At 37.9% G+C, this 21,524-nt stretch overlaps 1 protein-coding gene across 1 annotated transcript in view; it reads right to left on the reverse strand.

Annotated features, from left to right (window-relative positions):
- KIF6 (kinesin family member 6) overlaps nucleotides 1-21,524 on the reverse strand; it is a 400,736-nt gene that overhangs the window by 250,929 nt on the left and 128,283 nt on the right. The window contains exons 7-9 of the mRNA XM_011986642.1: nucleotides 11,310-11,516; nucleotides 1,809-1,952; nucleotides 454-540 (exon numbers count right to left, since the gene is read on the reverse strand). Of these exons, the coding sequence (XP_011842032.1) occupies nucleotides 454-540; nucleotides 1,809-1,952; nucleotides 11,310-11,516 (438 nt within the window). The remainder of the gene's footprint in view (nucleotides 1-453; nucleotides 541-1,808; nucleotides 1,953-11,309; nucleotides 11,517-21,524) is intronic.

Below are 21,524 nucleotides of genomic sequence, written 5' to 3' on the forward strand. Positions count from 1 at the left end.
CACACACACACACAAAGATGTACTATTATTGTCTCTCGATAGTTAAACTGATGTATTTTCAAAGGTTAAGTTATTCATATAAATGTAATCATGTGTGATTCTGTTGTATGAGTCCTTAGGATTCTCTGCACGTCTTTGACGGGAAGCAATGGGAAGCTGCAAGTAGGAAGAGCAGTGGCTCTTGAGTTAGACTGCCTGGGTGTGAAGGCCGACTCTGCTACTTATTAGCACTATGACTCTGAGCAAGTTATCAAACATCTTTTTATCTCGGTTTTGTCATCTTTAAGGTGGAGATACAGATAGCATCTACTTACAGGTTATTTAGAGGATTAAATGAATTAATATGTTTCCACTACTTAGAACATTCCCAGTACAGAGTCAGTGCACCTACAAGTTGTAGCTAATCTTTGACATACTTCAATATATTTTTTAATATAGTTAAAAGGTGCTTACCAATCTGGGATCAATTTCTTCATTAAGAACAGCTTCATTCTTTATGAGTGCCACTCGCTGTGCAAATCTGCATGTAGATATAGACTCCTAAGAAAGCAAAGTAACTTCTTAAAATATTATGGCATACAGAGATCTCTCTCTAGAGAAAGCTTAATTTTTATTCACAGAAAAAAGATACATACCTAAAAAGTGATGTGTATAAAACTCACAACGAGGAACTATGCCTCTAAATTAGGAAGCTTTGCTCTAGAACAGCAGTTCCCAACCTTTTTGGCACAAGGGACTGGTTTTGTGGTAGAAATTTTTCCACGGACAGAGGGTGCAGGTGGTGTGGTTTCAGGATGAAACTGTTCCAACTCAGATCATCAGGCATTAGATTCTCATAAGGAGCAGACAACCTAGATCCCTTGCATGTGCAGTTCATAATCGGGTTCACACTCCTATGAGAATCTAATGGCACCATTGATCTGACAGGAGGTGGAGCCCAGGCAGTATTGCTGGCTCCACCACCACTCACCTCCTGGTGCGCGGTTCAGCTCCTAACAGGTCACAGACCTCGCACTGGTCCACAACTTGGGGGTCAGGGACTCCTGCTCTAGAACATTATTTTTTAACTAAATTTTATTTTGGCTTAATAAAATTACCAATGCCAAAAAGTGAGAGATCACAAGGTCCTAAATGGCAGCTGGTAGAGTATGTGTTTTCAGTTGTTGATCACTTAGACCAGAACCACATATATGAATCATAATCAGAGCAAGAGCCATAATCCACACACATGAAAGATCACAAAATAAAGATTCATAACAGGTCAAAAAGAGAGTCTGGTCAAGGCATCTTACAATCAAAGTCTTAGCTTTGTTTCCTCCTCTGGGGAGTGTCTGGATCCCAAACATGAAACATCAGCTGGCTCTAAAGCAACCCAGAAGAGCCATTCAGTAGCTGGCTCCCGCCAAAGCATCCCGGTTGCTTCACTCAGCAACGTTTCTAGGGACACATCTCAGAGATATCTCCAAGGTATCCAGCTCTTAGTCATCAGGGCAACATCAAGCAAGAGAAGCGGATGGGTCAGCTTTCCCATTTCTTTGGGTGACATGGCCAACCCATCAGTAGGCCTTCCAAAATCTGTGTATGAGGCTTCTTCAAACTATCCTGTGCTGTGTGAAGTCAATTCTCAAATGGAGTTATTATAACAATGACAAATAGCCCACAGCTGTGAACTCTGTAGGGTATTGCCCTCTGAAGGCATAACTCAACCCAGCTGAAAAGGTAGAAACCCACCCAAGATCCTCAACTCTGTCTCACCAGCTAGCAGTATAAACCTAGATTAAGATCTCCAGAAAGAAGAGCCAACATACATCGAGATTCCTTTTCTCCAAGGAGAGTGTTGCAATCATAGTTGTCATGCAGTTCCCTCCCAAACTGTCTCGTAGGACACTGGTCATCATGGAGTTTCTATAAGGAATGTGTGAACGATGCTTTTCTGAAAGGGCAATGATAACCTGTGGTAAAGTAGAAAGGTAAAGGGATTAATTTAGCAGAAAATGCACACCTGACAAACAACGGAGCTTCAACAGCAATAAAAATGCAAAAGGAAATAATAACTAAATGCAGGGTGAAGCCCAAAGCTTGAGTACAGAATAAATATCTTAACAACAATATTCACTACAAGATGGTGAAGACTGAATAAAGTAAATGTACCATAACTGTAGCATTGTGAGCCCCATGAGTTTTAGACAAATGAAATAACCTGTATAGAACTGGATACACTGTTATTCTGTTTATAGCGATTGGAAAATTTGTATAAAAACACAAGAGTAAAACATGCCTGATTACTTTAATTACTTTAATACTACCAAAATTGGGCCGTATGCCAGTAAACAAAAACTAAGGGAAACAGTATAGGATGGTGGTTGAAGTCCCAGATTCTCATGCAAGATTGTCTAGGTGCAAGTCCTAGCTTTCCTAGGGCATGCCACTCAACATGCCTCAGTCTCCTCATCTGTAAAACAGGAATAAAAATAGTACCTACCTCACAGGTAGTTGAGATGATTAAAAGAGTTAAAATGTGCAAATTACTTTGAATAGCACCTAGCCCATAACAAGTGCTGAATATAGGTTTGCTCCCATTGTAAGCAACAGGGGTAGTTTACCTTGGTTCAGCTCAGGCTTGCTCACTTTACACTTCATGAGTTCCTTAGGTACTTAATGGGAAGGTACTAGATGAATGGATGGCAAATGGAGCAAAGACTGCTGGGGTTGTCCCGAAAGGAGGCACTTGGGGCTCAGGGTTATCCTGGGCAGACAAAACCAGTGCTAGAACGTTCATTACAAGGCAGCAGGAATCAGCCACCCACAGGATGTGTCTTCAAGGGCATCACAAGGCCCTGGCTCCTGAAAATACCTCCGCCAACACCTGTCATTGTTCTAGTCCTGCCTCCTCCCAGGTGTGTAATTTCCATCACCAGAACTTCCTCTACTTTTTTGGTTTACAAAACAAAAAGGGAGCATTGCTTTCTGAAGGCTGTTTTGAGCAAAATACGTAACTATACCACTAGTCTCACTCTAAATTCATGACCACAGGTGTTGGTAAATTCAGTAATCCTGTGATCGCTCTCTCTCAAAAATCACTTTTCAACTCTCAGAAATGAGACCTTCACACTTTTCTCCTTTTCCTTCAAACCTTTCTTCACCCTCTCCTCTCCTCAATTTCACTTTGAGCTGATGGCCACACTTCTACTAGATATGACAGATATAGATTCAGAACCCTGACCAGGGCTATCTCATGTCTCCATCGTTAAAGCCTCTGTACATTCTGCCCTTCGCCTTCTTATTGTCCTGCTCCTGTCTAAGGCCAGCCCTCCATCCTTGGCCTCATCTGCTCCCTCCTACTTTTCTCCTACAATTACCTCCTCTCTCTTCTGAATTAATTTCCCTTTCATCTGGACAATTCCCATTCTGCATGCCCACTACAGTCCTAAACTAAGATGGCTCTTGCCAAGGTCATCAGCAACCTTCATTGTACCAAGAACACTGATTGCCATCTTACAAGACTTCTGAGCTGAGTAAGTATGCAACACTGGTACTCAGTGCCTCCCTTGGGAAACGCTTTATTCACTTGGTAACTGGGACATCACACTTTCCTGGTTTTCATCTTTCCTCAAAAACTAGTTAATGAATATTTCTTTTTCTTATTCCCAAATTACAAACTTTGGAGTGCCCTGGGGCTCAGTTCTTGATCCTCTTTTCTGTCTTATCTACACTCTCTCCCTATGTAATCTCATCCAATTGCTTGGCTTTAATTATTATTTTATTTATTTATTTATTTGAGACAGAGTCTTGCTCTGTTGCACAGGCTGGAGTGCTGAAGTGCGGTGGCACCATCTTGGCTCACCGTAGCCTTTGCCTCTGGGGTTCAAGTGATCCTCGTGCCTCAGCCTCCGGAGTAGCTGGGATTACAGGTGTGCATCACCACACCCAGCTAATTTTTTGTATTTTTAGTAGAGATGGGGTTTTGCTATGTTGGCCAGGCTGTTCTCAAACTCCTGGCCTCAAGGGATCCACCCGCCTCAGCCTCCCAAAGTGCTAGGATTACAGGCGTGAGCCATTGTGCCCAGCCATTGCCTGGCTTTTAAATGCATCTATATCCTGATGTCTTCCCAATTTATACCATCAATCTCAACCTCTTCCCTGTGCTACTATCATCTTGGAAACTCCACATCTCCACCTGGATTTCTATTTTTGATTGTCTTTCCTGTCTGCCCCCAAGCCTGATTCTTTCCCAGATCTTACCCATTATTACTAAGGCCCCATCATCAACCCAGTTGCTCAGGCCAAAACCTTAGGCAATCATCCTTGATTTGCCCTCATCCCCAATATCCTATCCATCAGCAACTTCTATTAGGTTTACTTACAAAACTTGCAAGAATTGGAACACTTCTTGCCACCTCTTCTTACCACCACCACTCCAGTTCAAGCCTCTGGGGTCCCTTGCTTGGGCAACCACACAGGCCTTGGATTAGTCTCCCCGCTTCTACTTTTGCCCTTCCATGATCTGTTCTCCATACTGCAGCCAGAAAATCTTCACACAATCTAAGTTATGCCAAGTTGCTCCCTAATACACTTAGTATAATATCCCAGCTCCTGTGTGATCCCTCCCTGCAGACTTATCTGACATCATGTCCTGTCATGTTCCCTGGGCCTGCACTGGCCTTCTGACTGTTGATTCAGCATGTCGAGCTTATCCCCACATCAGAGCCTCTGAAATTGCTGTTCCTTCTGCCTAGCATGCTCTTGTCCCAGATTTCCATACAGCTTTTTTTCTGCTTCTCATTATTCACATCTTTGCTCAAATTTTGTTTTCTCACAAGGGCCTTCCCTGGACACCCTATCAAAAATAATATACCTATCTTCAGCCTGTTCATCTATTTTATTTTTCTTATACTACTTATCACTATTTAAAATTATATCTAGGTACTTATTTGTTATCTGCTTCCCCTCTAGGCTTTCTGCTCTGCAAGGCCAGAGATGTTGTCTCTCTTCTTCATAGCTCGACCCACACTGCCAAAAACAGTGCTCAGCACTTGGTAACATGGCAGAAACAAAGCTGTCTCCCTCAGCTCTCGTGGCAGCCCTTATTCTAGTTTGACTTCCTATGAAATCACTTTTCCTAGTCTGGCTTGAAAGTCATGTTTTGCTTAAGACGTAGCTCCACCAAGCAGACAGCCCTATGTAGGGTTTGGAGGTGAGCAGTGAGAGGTGGTAGCCATAAGGAAGAACATCAGATTCATAGGGGGCATGGTGGCAGAGGCATCTGGTTCTTCTGAGGCAGCCGCAGGGAAGTTTCTGGAATCCAGTGCCATGTGACTATACAGTAGTACTTTGCAGAGCAGTTAGGTACGTCTCCTGGTCGCTCTGTGTAGCAGCCAAACCCAGTTTTCTGACTTTTCTTGAGATTTGTTATGTTTAATAAGCCATGCTTCTTACAATAGCTAGAGCGGATTTTCCAGTTTACAACAAAGAAATTTGATGAATATAAAATGTGCTCAACAAATTTTTTAAAATAAATCAACGAATGCATGAGAAGATTACTTAGTATGTCCCAGGAAAGCAGTGTGAAGATCATCAGTATGGAATGAGGTTTGAGAGAACTAAGTTTCAGTGTCATTGGAAAGGAGGTGGGGAATATGGCAGATCCAAGTCAGAGTGGCAATAGATGCCAAGCAGAACTCCACACTCTAAGAACAAAGAGGACAGATTAAGTATCTGAAACAGGCAAGGTGGGCCCAAATACCCAAACAGGGGCTGGGCTGACAGATGTGCAGAGAGTGTGGCATTATTGTTTATAAATAATTTCTCTACGTACTTTGAAGTCCTTTTATAAAACAAATGCCACTGGTTTTTTCCTGCTCCTAGGAAACAATATTGATGTCTTTTCATTCAGTGGCTTTATTGACAACTTAGAGAACCTAAAGGAGAATATGCTTATTAAACTTCTTGTTGATATATATGTATGTGTATACACACACACACATATATATATTTTTTATATATATATATATTTTAGATGGAAGTTTTGCTCTTGTTGCCCAGGCTGAAGTGTAAAGGCACAACCTTGGCTCACTGCAACCTCTGCCTCCTGGATTCAAACAATTCTCCAGCCTCAGCCTCCCAAGTAGCTGGGATTACAGGCATGCAACACCACACCCAGCTAATTTTATATTTTTAGTAGAGACGGGGTTTCACCATATTGGCCAGGCTGGTCTCAAACCCCTGACCTCAAGTGATCCACCCACCTTGGCCTCCCAAAGTGCTGGGATTACAGGCGTCAGCCATCGTGCCTGACCCCTGTTGATATTAAATTAAATCATGTGTTAGTAAACTTGCTTTTGGTTGCAAGCAACAGAAAATGTAACCCAAACTGGTTTTAATTATAAGGGAAATTTATTGGTTCATGTGATTGAAACAGGAAAGGCTTTAGGTTAGAAGGAAACCAAAAGATTAATGCTACTATCAAGGACTTAGTTTTTGCCCATACCTCTGCTATATCTTCCATGTGGTAGAAGTCAGTCTCTTCTTGTGGCCCCACAATGGTTGCCAAAAGCTCTGATGTTATGTACTTCCTTATTCATAACTTAAGTGAGAAAGAATTCTTCTTCCCTAATCACTAAACAAAATTCCTGAGCTTCAGTAGATATGAGCTTGGGTACTGGGCCCATCCTTGAACTATCACTGTAGGCAGGAGAAAGACAGGCTCCAATTCACTTAGGTGAGTCAGAATCTACTGGGGAGCTGGGATGGGCTCCTGGCTGCACTTCTCATTGTTATGGACATTGCAAAGGCAATTCCAATGTCCTCTCTAGAAAGGGCTCTCTAAAGAATTAGAGATCAAACTGGGATTATGGATTAGAAAATATGGTCTTAAAAATGGAGAAAATGAAGGCAGTCATCTTAGGGAAATCTCTTAAATAAAGTGAGCCTCTTAAATAAAGTGAGCCTCAGTTCCCTCACTTATAAATGTGGTATTGGAATGTCTATCTCACAGAAATATTTTAAAGATTAATAGAGATAATTTCTGGAATAGTTCTCAGTAAGCATAAAAGCACTCAGTGACATAGAAGGAAATGTTCTTCATGAAATGTTCTTTATGAAATGTTCGAAGACTAATTTTCATCATATAAACACAGTCCTGGGCCATTTCTTTAGAAGAGGACCCTGAGAAGGTATCTTATCCGCTCTCAAGGAGTTTTAGGAATACTATAAGCCCAGCCCACTTGGAGCAGATGTAAAACTTTGGAATGACCCAGAAATGGCAGGTATTCAGGAAAGAGGCAGAGGTAGATTATTCTTTGTGGGGCTGCTGTGAGTTCTGAAATTGGGCAGGAGCCAAATGATCTGAAAGGCACAGGCAAATGGGGTGGTCATAAAACCTGACTTTTTTATCGTTTCCTTCCATCTTAGATTGCATGTACAAATACAATGGTTAATATTCCTGAAGTTATTCTCTAACTGACAAGGAGTGGAACCTCACATTATGCTTAATAATATCTCCAAGTACCTAGAAACTGTGCCGGCAATCAATAATTCTATTTACTATTTAATGAGTTAAAGACTTTAAAAAAAAAGAGTTCAGAAGTGTTTGGAAAGTTATCCTATGAAAACTGACAAAATTTGGAGTGTTGCAATTGGCACTGACACCATTACTTTTTCTCCTGCACACAACACATTCAGTGGAAGCCAAATGGAAACTAAAACTCTGGAAAAGTCCCATTTGTGTTGAATAATGGCCGAAGGCAACTCTGATTCTGATTTCTGTAGCAGTACAGAGCAAGCACTTCATTTGCAGTGGTTTCTCACTTGATGTGTAGGCTGATAGAGGCTGTGGGTCACACCAGGAGCACTCGGTGAGATTTAGGACAAGTATGTACGTCTCCCTTTTCCTCCCATGAACTCAGTTTCTAAGGCCAAGATGTACCCTGTTATTGTGGCTTAAAATGTCTTTGAGGAAACTTTTTGGAAAAAGTACTGCATATACAAGGAGAACTCCAAAACCAACCATACTCTGGCAAAAAGAAAGTTATTTACTTGTGAACACAATAAAGTACATTCAACTCAGAGAGGTTGCACTCTTTGAGCAGGTGTGAAGTCTCACAGTTATGGCCAAAAGAGTAATTATAATGCTGCATGGAATTTGTGGAACCAATGTAGGCTAATTAAGGTAAAGCAAGTTACCAAATGGTTTCCCATTCCATCTCTATCTTACATATTAAAACTGAGAAAGAGGGGATAGGGTTATAATTGATTACCAACACTCATATGGATTTCTATTACAGGTTTTAAATTACTATATAGCTAAGTATTTATTTGTATGCTTTGCTGTTCTGCTAACATGATAGCCCCTCCTACTTCTCAGTCATTCATTTATCCCCATTATCTAATGTAACTCACAGCACCCAGTAAATATTCAATCATAATTTGTTGAATGAATGAATGAATGAAACTAATTAAACTAAATTGTGTTACACTTCCAGTCTCATTAGTCCCATAATAAAGTACTACATAAAGAGAAGCTGATTAACATAAGTCCTTGAATTTTGTTATTCATTAAATATCTTCCCACTCTATGTATTATTCTTATTCCTATGCATTCCTTGGTTTTCTCTTCTTTCTGTGTGAAATTCAAAAATTTCTCTTCTATCGACCTACTTGCTCTCTAGCAGCTACTCCTAGATTTCACATCTCCACGTTCACAGACTAGTTTTTCCATATTTATGTTCTTCTTTCCTCTCCCACTAATCTCTTTTCTCTCCATTATCTTATGTTGAACCTCCTCTTTTTCTGTGAAGACACTTGTGTATCAGTGTAAATGGTTAACAGCTGGAGTGATGCAGTGGGTGAAAATGAAACATCAGTTACAGAGACCAAGGGCCAATGACCTGTGAATGTCATTGAGACCCTGAGCAAATTCATCCCCCTGGGGTGGAGCTAAGAGCTGATAGGCTCACAATTACCACTACCTGACACGCTGTGCCCCATCCTTGATTGGCTTGCCTCTACTCATTCCTCCGCGTGGTATCAGGCCCTAAGAAAACCATCATCAACTCTCACCTCCTCAGTCTCGGTCAGACACCCTGCTACAAGCTCCTCTCACTCCTTTTACTTTCTCTTCACTGCTCTCACCTGGCTTACAGCCACATACCTAAAGACTACGTCTTTAATTCATGTCTCCCTACATTATACCATGAGGTCTTTGGGGAAAGGACTGTTTCTATTTTGTTCACACTGGACTCCAGTGCCTAGTACAGCCCTCAGCACATGGTAGGTCATTATAAATATTTGTTTGATAAACAAATTAATGATATAGAAAATCCAATGCCACATAGCCCCCAAGACTACTCACATGAGGCTGTCATAAGAATTTTGAAGAGAAGAAATGTGAGGAGAGGAATAGTTTTAGTGACACATAGCAGCTTGCAAAGGCTTATAGAATTAAAAAAACAAAAAAAGAATTAAGGGCAGAACATTTCTCTTGAGTGATTACAATTGGTGGGAAGTCTGATTCAACTGATGAACATAATTTTGTATGAACAGATGGATATAATGGAAATTAAAACAGACAGTGCTACCATCCGAAACAAGCAGACACATTTCTTTGAATACAGTTCATTATGTTTTCATATCAATGTTCTATAAGTGTTCTATTAAGTAAAAAGCTCTGTTAAGTATAAGTAGTGTGTAATATTTGAGCAAGAAAGAGCTTAGGAATGCTGACTCTTGTTAAAAACACTAGAATGATCTGAATACCAGGCAGGCCTTAATCTCTGGGTGCTGCCTGACTGGGATTCATCTGGTTGGAGTCTGGCCATGTGCACCTTGTTCAGATAGGGTCCTTTAGGTTTCTCTCCATCTGCTTTTTTAGCCAATGTGATGATTACATAGCATTTAACATCAAGGCAACATCAGTCTCAGAAGGATTCATTAAGCAGTTAAAAAAAGGTTTTATTTTTTCCCCTCTAATCTTTTAGCTGCAACATTCGTTAGCAAGTCCTTCTGCCTCACCAAGACTCTGTACTTCTCCATTCCAATTTTTGATCATGTTTCTTATTTCTTATTTTATTTTTATTTTTTAGAATTTGGAAGTAGTTGCCATCTTTAACATTCAACTCACAGCCCTTATACTCAAAAAGCTAAATGGAACTTGAGAAATCATCTAATTCAATCCACTCATTTGAGAGATGAATTTTTTTTTTCCTGAAAGATTTATTTAGCTAAATTCAGATGAGTGTTCTCTTCCCCGGTGTTAAATTCAGAAATTAAAAATAGAGCACATACTGGGGTAGATGGTAATCAGCCTGGGGTAGAAGTAGGAAGGGAAAGCGACAAGGCTAAGAGAATCATCGCGGGGTCAAAATGACCAACGAAATGCAGTTTCCCCAAGCAGAAAACATGTCGGTTATCTCAAAGTCATGCTCCCATCGTTAATCCACTAGCCTGAAAACAGGCAAAAGGAAGCCATTTGTAACCTCTATTTACACCAACTACTCAATTTTACAATAAAGCAGTAAGACAAAAAGTGGGAAAAGGTATAGGCTGTGAAGCCAAGTAAATCTAGGTTGAAATCCTCACCCTCCCCTAGCTGGGTAACCTTGTGGGAAGGCCTTTGGAAGACTTGAATTTTTTAATCTGTATGATGGGGATAGTAACTAACACCTGCAACACTAAAGTGGAGGCCCTAGACAATATAATAAACAAGAAAAAGGTGTTACGGCTGTTGCGAGGTTTCAACAAAATGCTATATATGAAATGCTAGTAGATCTCCAATGTTCCTGGCAGCATTATTCACAATAGCCAAAAGGCAGAAACAATGCAAGTATCCATCAAGAGATGAATGTATAATCAGCATGTGACATAGACATACAATTGGACATTATTCAATTTAAAAAAGGAAGAAATTCTGATACATGCTACAACATGGATGAATCTTGAAAACATTATGCTAAGTGAAATAAGCCAGACACAAAAGGACAGATGTTGCATAATTCCACTTACACAAGACATCTGGAATAGGCAAATTCATAGAGACAGAAAGTAGAGCAGAGACGACCAGGGACTAGAATATAGGGGAATGGGAAGATTCTGTCTGAGATTATAAAAAACTTTCAGAAATGGATAGTGTCAATGGTTATACAACTTTATGAATGTACTTAATGCCACTGAGTTATGTACTCAAAAAATGGCAAATTTTATGTTACATATATTTTATCATAATTAAAAAAATTCTAATAGAATGCCTGATACATAGTATGTGGTCAGCACATGGTAGCTATAGTTATTAATACATCCCACTCTGCCCATTTTACCTGTTCTAAGTAATGTAGTGACAAGTTGATATACTTGGCCTCGGTTAGAAGATGGCCCCCTACTCCAGTCTTCGCGACTCGCTCTGAACCAGCCAGGTCAACCAGATGGAGTTTGGCGTGTCGTACTGTTGCAGATCCTGGTTCCTTGCTTGACAAATGAATAGTAAAAATGCAGTGGGAACGAGTTGAAGCTTGGTTCATAGGAGTCTATAAAAAATTGCAAAAGAAAAATTATTTGAACAATGAAAATTTTTGAAGACTATCAAAACATTTAAAATAATATTTCTAGTGACAAGACATTTCTCATGAAGCCAGCTGTCAACTGGAGCAAAACCACTTGTGACTAAGACCTTTCAAGTAAGTTGTTTTGAATGTATTACCTCTTGGATTACTGATGACAAACATGGATGGGTTGACTCAGAAAGTGAGAAAAGAGTTCTAATGAGGTATAGATCGAGTCCTCTTGCCAATATAACTTTATTTCATTACCTGTCTATAATCCAGGCATTAACCTGGGCTTAATGCTTGAAAATGCTTAATGTTAATCTCATGGGGAAAGAGGTGAGAATGTGTGTATCAGAAAAATTCATGATCACAATTGTAAACAAAAGCCACAGACAAAGAAACCTACCATCACTGCTACTGCTCAACACTAAAGTGGAGGCCCTAGACAATATAATAAACAAGAAAAAGAAATAGAAGGCATAATAGTAGGAAAAGAAGAAATTAAAAATGTCATTGTGTACAAAAATATATGGTGGTCGACATAGAAAATGCAAGAGCATCTCCAAACAAATGGCTAAGAACTAAAAAGTTTAGTATGGTTGCTGGAGGTGAGATGAATACATAAAATCAATGAGGTTCTAATAACTCAGAGTGACAATTAATCAGAAAATATAATATTATTCACAATGGCAAGAAAGACAATGAAATAATAAGGGATGAATTTTCTAAAGGATATGTAATTTATAGGGAAAGTGGTAAGATAATATTAAAGGACAAATAAACCTGGAATAAATGGTATGCAGGATATTAATGCACCATTTCATAGATGGGAAAACTCAACATTAATCTATATGTAAATGTCTACATATTAACCTATATATTCAATGCAATTGAAATAAAAATGCTACAGGTTTTATTTATAGAAAAAAGACAAATTGATCCTAAATGGCATACAGAAGAGAAATCTTCAAATAAAATGAAAAGTAATGCTGTTTACACTTCCTTACTGAAGTTGCTCCATCAAAAAATAAAAAGAAAAAAATGAAAAGTAATTCTGTGAAAGAAGAACAAGAAAGGAGACCTTCCTGCCATCTATCAAGGTATACCACAAAGCTACAGTAATTAGAACAGTGTGGTGCTGGTGTAGGAGCAGATAGCTAGGACAGTGAGACATGCTGTGCTCACTGAGGAGCTCTGTATGGGACAGAGGTGACATCACACCACAGTGAAGAAAGGATGCACTGATTTAATAAATGGTACTGGAATAACCAGCTATCCATCTTGAAAAAAATAAACTTAGATTGCTTCCTTACACTATGCACACAAAGAAATTCCAGAATAGATTAAAGCTTTAAGTGTGAAATAACATAACTTTAGCACAAATACAATAAAACATGGAAGCATACTGTAATCAACCCAAGGAGGTAATGGATACTTTAAGACATAAAACACAAAAATAAATTGATTTAAACTATTTGACCAAGATAATCCAAAATGTAAAAACTTCTGTCTGATAAAATCCACCAAAAAATTAAAACACTAGAAGATATTTGCAATACATATGGCTGACAAAACGTTAACAACAAAGAACTTGGCCAGGTGCGGTAGCTCACGCCTGTAATTCCAACACTTTGGGAGGCCCGAGGTGGATAGATCACTTGAGATCAGGAGCTTGAGACCAGCTGACCAAAATGGTGAAACCCCGTGTGTACTAAAAATATAAATAAATAAATAAATAAATAAATAAATAAATAAATAACCAGGATTGGTGGTGCATGTTTGTAATCCCAGCTACTTGGGAGGCTGAGGCAGGAGAATACCTTGAACCCGGGAGGCAGAGGTTGCAGTGAGCCAAGATAATGCCACTGCATTCCAGCATGGGTGACGGAGCAAGACTCCATCTCAAAAATAAACACATACATAAATAAATAAATACATAAATAAAGAACTCTTGCAAATCAGTGAGAAAAAGTAAGCAAAGAATATGACTAGGTAACTTATAAAGAAGAAATCTGGAAATGGTTAATGAATGTTTGAAAAAATGCTCAAATTTATACATAATCAGAACCACATAACTTACAACTATAAGGTTTAAAAAATAAAGTCTAACAAAATACATGTCGTTGGAGATATAAGGAAATGGGAAATTTTATGTACTGCTGGTAGAAATATAAGTTAAGAATAAATTTTGACAGCAATCTGATAATATATGGCAAAGTTCCAAATACGTATAACCCACAGCCATCAATAAACTACTAGATATATTTCCTAGAGAGAAATCTTGGACAGGTATACATATATATGTGTGTGTGTATGTGTGTGTGTATATATATATGCATGATATGTGATAAGGACACATATACGTGGACTTTCACTGCAACATTATTAGGGATAGCAAGAAATTGGTGCAAGACACACAACCTAAGTAGACATCTGTGACAGAAAAGATTAGTAAACTGAGATAATGCAAATTACAGGGATGTTAAAATAAAGCAACTTTGGATAGATTGACATAAATGGATTTCTAAAATAGAAAGCTGAGAAAAAATAGAAAGTTAAATAATGATATGAACACTATGATAGAATTTACATAATTAAAAAAGCAATATTATCTATCGTTCATGAAGCTATAACTTAGGTCATTAAGTATAAAAACATGGACCAGAAGGATACAGCAAATTAATAATAGCAGTTGTGTTTGTGAGGGATGGAAATGAAAGGCCAAGAAAGGGATTTCAGCTTTATCTGCAATATTCTTTTTCATTTACTTAAAAATTATTGGAAGCAAATCCTGGATTGGAAAACATGGATGTTGGTCACATTATTCTCTGTACTTTTTTGTGTTTTACATTTTTTGGAACAAGAAAGAAATTAATCTGATTCAAGATACAAGTGACAAGTTAGTAGTATCATCCTGTCAAACAACAAAAAAACTAAAAATATTCCAAGTGAGTATTCATATGAGTAAATATGTTCAGATCTCCACCTTTGCAAAATGAGATTTAACCAAAAAATTTCAATATGGATGCACATGTGTGCAGACAGGGTAACATATTTGAATGGTAATTCAACCAGAAATTCTTTTTGTAAATATAAATTCTTGATATACACCAGAGTTGATTTACACCAACTAGCAAAATAAACAGATGTCAAAATGCTGGCATAGTTTTGGTGATGATGATGTAGCTAGTGAGTTAAACAGGCCGAAAATTTGACCCATTACTTGTTGCCACAATAACTATGCCCAAACCTGGCCAGTGTGTGATTTTGCCTGCTAAAGCGGATCAGCAAATAACTGTGCATGTAAAACCGCAAACTCAAATTTAGAACCTAAGTTGAGGTGTTTTGGAAGTGACTGTAAGTTATTTGCAGAACTTAAACATGGGTTTCATTTCACTGTGATAGTGGCGCAACAATAAATCCTACAATACTGTAACAAAAGTCAAACTGACAATCAATATAAACAAATAACATGGAGACTTCTCAACAGCTGTCTTCAGCTTCGAAACTGATATTCTGAAACCAATAAAATGTGAGCCATAAATGAATAGTGGTAGAGTGTACCCATTTCAAAGGAATATAAGATTCACATAAACTAAAATTGTATATTCTGGAGTCTGTAATTAAAATGCAGTAATATGCTGTAGGAGTCCGTGCCTACAGTTTTGTAACGTCTCATAAATATTTTCTGCATGAAGTAGCAGTTGGTGTCCTCTTAGATAAAAATTTCTTAAACCTCAGAAAACATTCTTTATGTGGAGCTTTTTAAGTGTGATTGGATGCGCTGGTGTCTGCTCTGTGTTTATTTAAGGATGTCTTTATGTCTCATAGGCATGGCCCTACATTTGTCCTTTTAAAGGTAAAATCGTATTAAAATGTTTCTGAAACTGCCTAAGAACAGATGGCACCATTTAGGCAGATTCATTCAAAGTTAAGCACACATTTTAAACAAATGTGCTTTTGGCACTAGTGACTGTGCCTTTGGAAAAATTTTAGTGATGATTAATCACCTGCATGCAGAGAGCTTCCATGTTTCCTATTAGCCTATGTATTTCCTATATGCCTAACTGTGTTAGGCAGTACAGAGACAAGAAGGAAAATAAGACCTGGATGCTGCCCTCGAGGAACTTATAATCTAGTTAGGATCTAAAGCCACAATGTGTGAAATGAGAATGAGCATGAAATGAGAAAGGCAAAATGTGCAGTAAAGAAAGTGATTTGTTCTTAGCAATGAACATGCTGATCCTCTAGGTAATATCTGATAATGCTAGCCATTCCCTCACTCTAGGAGCTCGCCACCCTCTGCCCACCACCTGCTTTCTAGGGCCAAATACTCTCCAGTCACTTTCTCCTTCTCTATGGCTTTTTCCTTTACTTTGCTCTCTTCTTTGCAGTCCCTAAAAATAGGTGTGTCCTAAGCTATGGTGACCATATCTTCTCCCCTTGGAAACTCATCTTCCACAGCTCAAATCCTCATTGCATAGGCTCTGTAGTGTAATGAAAATCACACACCAAAAATCTCAGAATTTGGTGTCAGATAGCCTGGTTTCAAGTCCTGGTTCTGTCACTTACTAGTGTTAAAAGCTTAAGCAAAATTACATGAAGTAATTTTGATTTTCATGTTTCTAGAATGCCATATTAAGACCTGCTTCATTGCAGGGAGTTATATTAAATACCAACTGAGTTACTAAGTGCTGAAGTGATCTGCGAAGTGTAAAGGGTCATATTAATGTCGCTGTTGATATTCACTTTATTCAGATGCCTCATGTATCCTTCTCTCTTAATTGTTCTGTATACCAGATTAGAATGTCCAGCAGTTTGACTGATCACTGTCATTAAAATGCCTTGCCAGCATCTTGTACATAATGTTCCCAAAACAACCGTATCGCTTTCCCTCCCTCTGTGTGCCATGGATGGATATCCAACCCATCCTACTCCTGTTGGATTTCTCTCCACTTATCTGTGTCTCCCTCAGTAGCCAAATATCCTTTACCTCTCGCTTGGGTTACTGCAGTCTCTCCCTTCTAGTCTCAATATTTACTCTTGTCCCTTCCAATTGTCCTCCACCTCTCAAAGTACTATTGTTAAAAGGCATATTTGATTAATGCCAATCCTATCTACATCCCTGAATTAAACTAGCATGTTCCCTAAGACTAAATATCTCTATTCCTTTCAACTGGGCCTTTTGCAACTGTTTATCAAAATCCTTTTTAAATATGGTACTCTGGCACTTGAATTGAATATATTATTTTAAAAGTAGCCTAACCACAGCTAAGGACATTGGATGTATTACTTCCTGGAACCTGGGCAATCTAAATCTAATATTGCCAGTAAATAGCACATCACATGAAGTGTTACTATACCAGATTTGCTCTAGCCCTTACCCATGCTATGGAATTTCTTTGGGACACACACACACACACACACACAGACACACAGACACACACTAGTTTACTTCATGACTGCATTTGATTAGTTTTTATGTCAACATTACAATCTATTGGAGCTTGATCTTGTTTTCAATTTTGTGCTATCTACAAATGAAAATATCTTGTATATTCTCATCCAAACAATGTGTAAGACACGGAGCAGCAGGGCAGACCAACAACATTCCAAGAAGACCACCTCTGCTCTCCACCCGGTTAGGTAACAGTTACGGGTATTTAACAATTGACTTCAAGTACTTTTATATGCCTTCAATTTCTCTCTATATTCCCAAAGATATTTTGAGAGATAAAAAATAAATTGAATTCATTTGATCTATAAAATTTTAAATGCTGTCAGAAAAGTGAATGAAATTAGTTTAAGGTAATATCAATGCTGACTTTTTCTTAATTGCTTACTGACTATTATCCTTTATCAGTTTCTTTTTTAGGGCTTGTATCAAAAATGTTAGCTTGTTATCTTGCATATATATTTTCTTTTTTGGAAAATGGAGAATAGACTTTCTTTTATGGGGTGAAATTTAAAAACCTAGGCTCACTGGACTCCTTACAGAGTCATCATATCTTCAGTCTATGGCTAAAGAAAGTTATTTTTCCTCTTTCTCATCTCCAGTGTAGCAAAACTTTACTTCTCACTGAAGTTCCATTCATTTGAAAAATTACTTCCTACAAAGCTTCTCCATTTTCCTCTTCCTCCCTCCTAGACTTCAAGCTCCTTGTAGACAGGGACTGTGTCTTATGTATCATTGCCTAGCATAACATAGTAGTGTTAAAAAATGTTTGTTAATTTGTTGACTCTTGCTCATTTCTTGTGTTCTGGAATCTCTACAGCATGCTCCATAATTTCTAAAAATCTTCAAATAATTCTGTGACTACATTGGCAAGCTTTTTAAGTCCATGGAATACAGTTCATTTGAGTCTAAAAATTAGAACTATTTGAAACAGCTAGATTGACTCAAATCTCCCTATCAATCTTGGGCTTCAGTTATTTGTTGTGCCTGATTCCAGAGCTCTTAATCATTACTCTCTACATCTTCAATTGCCTTTTCTCCTGTCTAGAATGTCTTCTAGCTTATCACTCAAGTATGCCCTTTTCCTACTCCCCAAATAAGCCTACTCAAAATTCATTTATCTTCGTGAATTCCCTGGGACTATACCCAATTGGCATTAGCCATTGTGTTCAGAAAGGACATTTAACATTTGTGCATATAGACAGTCATTGATATCCAAACCCTGGAAGAGTCCAAAAAAATTGGTTGTTCCAAATGGAGTTTTAAATATTCATAAAAAATCCATTTGGAACATTGTTTAAATTGTGTTATCATGATGAACTGTTTGTTCTAGTGCATAGTGAAGTAGTGGTGTGATCCACTGGGCTACAAATGAATGTTCGGTGTCCAACTCATTTTGTGGCAGTGTCAACAGAATGGCGCAGATTGTAAAAAGTGACTCAAAAATGACCCTGTCAGACAATAGTGGCTTCAAAATGTTTATACAGAAGGGGCTTGGAGCAGCAATGACTGTGGAGGCAGGGGTTGATGCTGCTTTGTTAGGACACTTCACATAACATCAAATGCCTGCACTGAGGACTGGAGACAGGTGCTAAGGCCCCTTCTACTGTCCTTTATGCCTCTCCCCGGCACTGGCTTAGCTACCACTCTCAGAAGCTATTTCATGTGGTAAAAAAAACCCTCAAATCTCATTGAATAATAATTCTTTTCTATAGAGCAGGAGATACCCGTTGGCTGAAAGAGAAATTTGAAAATAAACGGCGATGCTTTTTTTTTGTGGGGTGCGTGTGTGTGTGTGTGTGTGTGTGTGTGTGTGTGTGTGTGTCCAGCCATTTTTAGTAATGATAATTCTGATTTGGGGGCAAGAATCAATAAGTGAAATACAATTTCTTGGGGTTTACATAATATGCTCTTATGGATGTTTGTAAAATTAATTTTTTTCTGCTTTTAGTTAAACTTATGTTTTCAATCACTTCAAAAATGATTGTAGACAGTTAATGCAGCCTTCAATGATTCAATGATTCAAATAACCTCTGTATATCACATTAAAAGTTTTCTAGGGTACCTTGAATGCTTACTTATTTCTTGCCATAACTTACACCTTTTATTCTATTCCTGTGTAGCAAAATATTTTTTTCAATCACTTTGTTATCTTAGAGTAAAATATCTCAACAGGAATTTCCACTAATTTAGAATAGATCAAATGAAAGAAATCTCATTTTGATTGAACAGGACATTGTAAAGTATATGCCTGAGACTCCTTAAAACAAACCAACTATCAACAACAATAGCAACCACAGGATCTAGAATTCAGCTTTCCCCTTCAGTTCTCCTTGTCTGATAACACTTTCTACACTGATACTCTAATTGATCTGTTCCTCCGCTCATTTGCTCTATCTGAATTGAAGACTGAAAATGCTAACTTCCATGTGTTTTTTTAAATGTTTTCTGAGTTGGTATCTCAGCCTTTCAGGTTAAACCTCACCCTAAATGAAGAATTACTTAATCCATTACCTATCGGTTAACTGATTCTTTATATAGTTCTTCCCATATTAAATTAATTGAATTAGGAAGCTCACTATGACCTTGATGTACTCTAACTCAGCCTGGAGAAGTGAGACCAAACCTAGTGGTTTAAGCACATGACCCTATAAACACCTACCTCGATCTTTTCTGGAGGTGTTTCAGAACACACTGCCTAGCAACAAAATATTCCCGAGTGGATATCCCTCTACTGGAATTAATGATCCTAAACTTCTCATTTTTCTTTCTGACTTTTCTGTTTATAAGATACCTGGCTTTTAGAAAAGTAGTCAAAATGATTTTCCCCAGTTGCAGGATTCTAGGTCTTTTTCTCATCCAGCATGTTGTCAAAATAGTTTTGTAAAAGAGAAATAGACTAGACACACCAATTTTGTTTAAAATTTAAAAACAAACTTTGGAACAATCTGGAACATATAATAAAAATGTTCTAATAATTATGATTTGCCTTTATGATAAGAATAGGTCTAGTATGTTTTATTGTGCATCCCTCCTAACAAGTCTGGAATCAATTTGATGGATTTTTGACTTTCACATCCTCAAAGATCTATTAGCCGACTCAAAAATTTTTAGGAAAACAATGTCAGAATTAGCGGTTCTGTTGAAGCTTCCTCTGTGGACGTCAGGATTCAGATTACTTCCCTAAGGGTCATTTTTCCAAGATTTGGCAAATTAAAGTCAAACACATTTATATCAAAATCTAAGTCGGCTAAATGGTGGTACATATGGGAAATTGGGAAAGATTTTGCCTGTATCTTTAATTGGAACTACATTCAATTATCATTCTTACGTATCATCCTTGAGCTAGATAGCACCATATCCTCCACCAGCATTAAGGTTTGCTCTCTGAACAATGAAAATTATATAACCCAAAATGTCTGCCAAACCCCCGCTGTATTTTTCACTTGATTGCAAAAAGAATTATAAGCTAAATTTAGCCATCAAAACAGTAACTCATCATAATTGTCCACTCTGTCCATTTTTCATCTTTTAAATTGAGTTTGAATTTTTTTCTCTTTTTCTCTTCCTATTAAAATTCAGCCTTCGCTTAAAAATTTCCGAGTCTGACTATTCACATAAGTGGAATAATAATATTATGGGGCTAAAAGAGCTAACAATCTTAAGAATTTTAGCAGTTTATTCAAACTGTCTTTTTTATACATACTACATACCTTGGGATTATAGACAATCTGAAACTACGGTTTACTATCCTGTGTATAAACAACTAAGACACAGGTAATGATAACACACCAAGGAGAATTTAGATATACATTTGTATGATTTTGTTCTAATGAAAAAAATATATCCCGTGAAACTTCATTGGGATAGCACTTAATGCAGTCTTCGACACAAATTTTAGGACAATGTCACTCAGAGTAGAGATGCTGAAGAAAGAACTCTAGAAGCACAGATGTCCAGTATTAGGCATAACAACCTATTTTATTTTCACTCACAGTTGACTTGTATTTTCTGACTGTATGCCCTTAAGGCTCTTTCTTTAGCTTTGGAATTTAGTAACTTCAAGAGAGGATATCTTGGAATTGAGCTCTTCCAATTTTTTCTTTGAGCTCTTCCAATTTTTTCAGTTATGTCCTTTTCATCTGCAGATTCAAGTAATTCCAAGTTTCAGAAAACGTTTCTCTAGTTTTTCTGTTGCCTTTGTTCTCTCCTCTTCTTCAGGATTTCTAACTATGCATAACTGGATGCTCCTTTGTCTCTCTTTCTAGATATCACCTTCTCTCAATAATTTTTATATCCTTAGTTATTTTTCAGTCACATTGCTTCCTCTTATTTTTCCCTCCTCCTCCTCCTCCTCCTCCTTCTCCTCCTCCTTCTCCTTTACCTTCTCTTCTTCTTCTTCCTCCTTCCTATTCGCTTCTAATGGCACTTTCATCTCTTTAATGGCTTTCTTTTTCTCTTTCATTTATTTTCTGAAGTTTTTCAGGTTTGCTTTTCTTTGTCTTATAATCTTTTTCTTTGGGCTCTTCTATAAT

The sequence above is a fragment of the Mandrillus leucophaeus genome, unplaced genomic scaffold (genome assembly GCF_000951045.1).
Source record: "Mandrillus leucophaeus isolate KB7577 unplaced genomic scaffold, Mleu.le_1.0 Scaffold3, whole genome shotgun sequence".
NCBI classification, from domain to species: Eukaryota; Metazoa; Chordata; class Mammalia; order Primates; family Cercopithecidae; genus Mandrillus; species Mandrillus leucophaeus.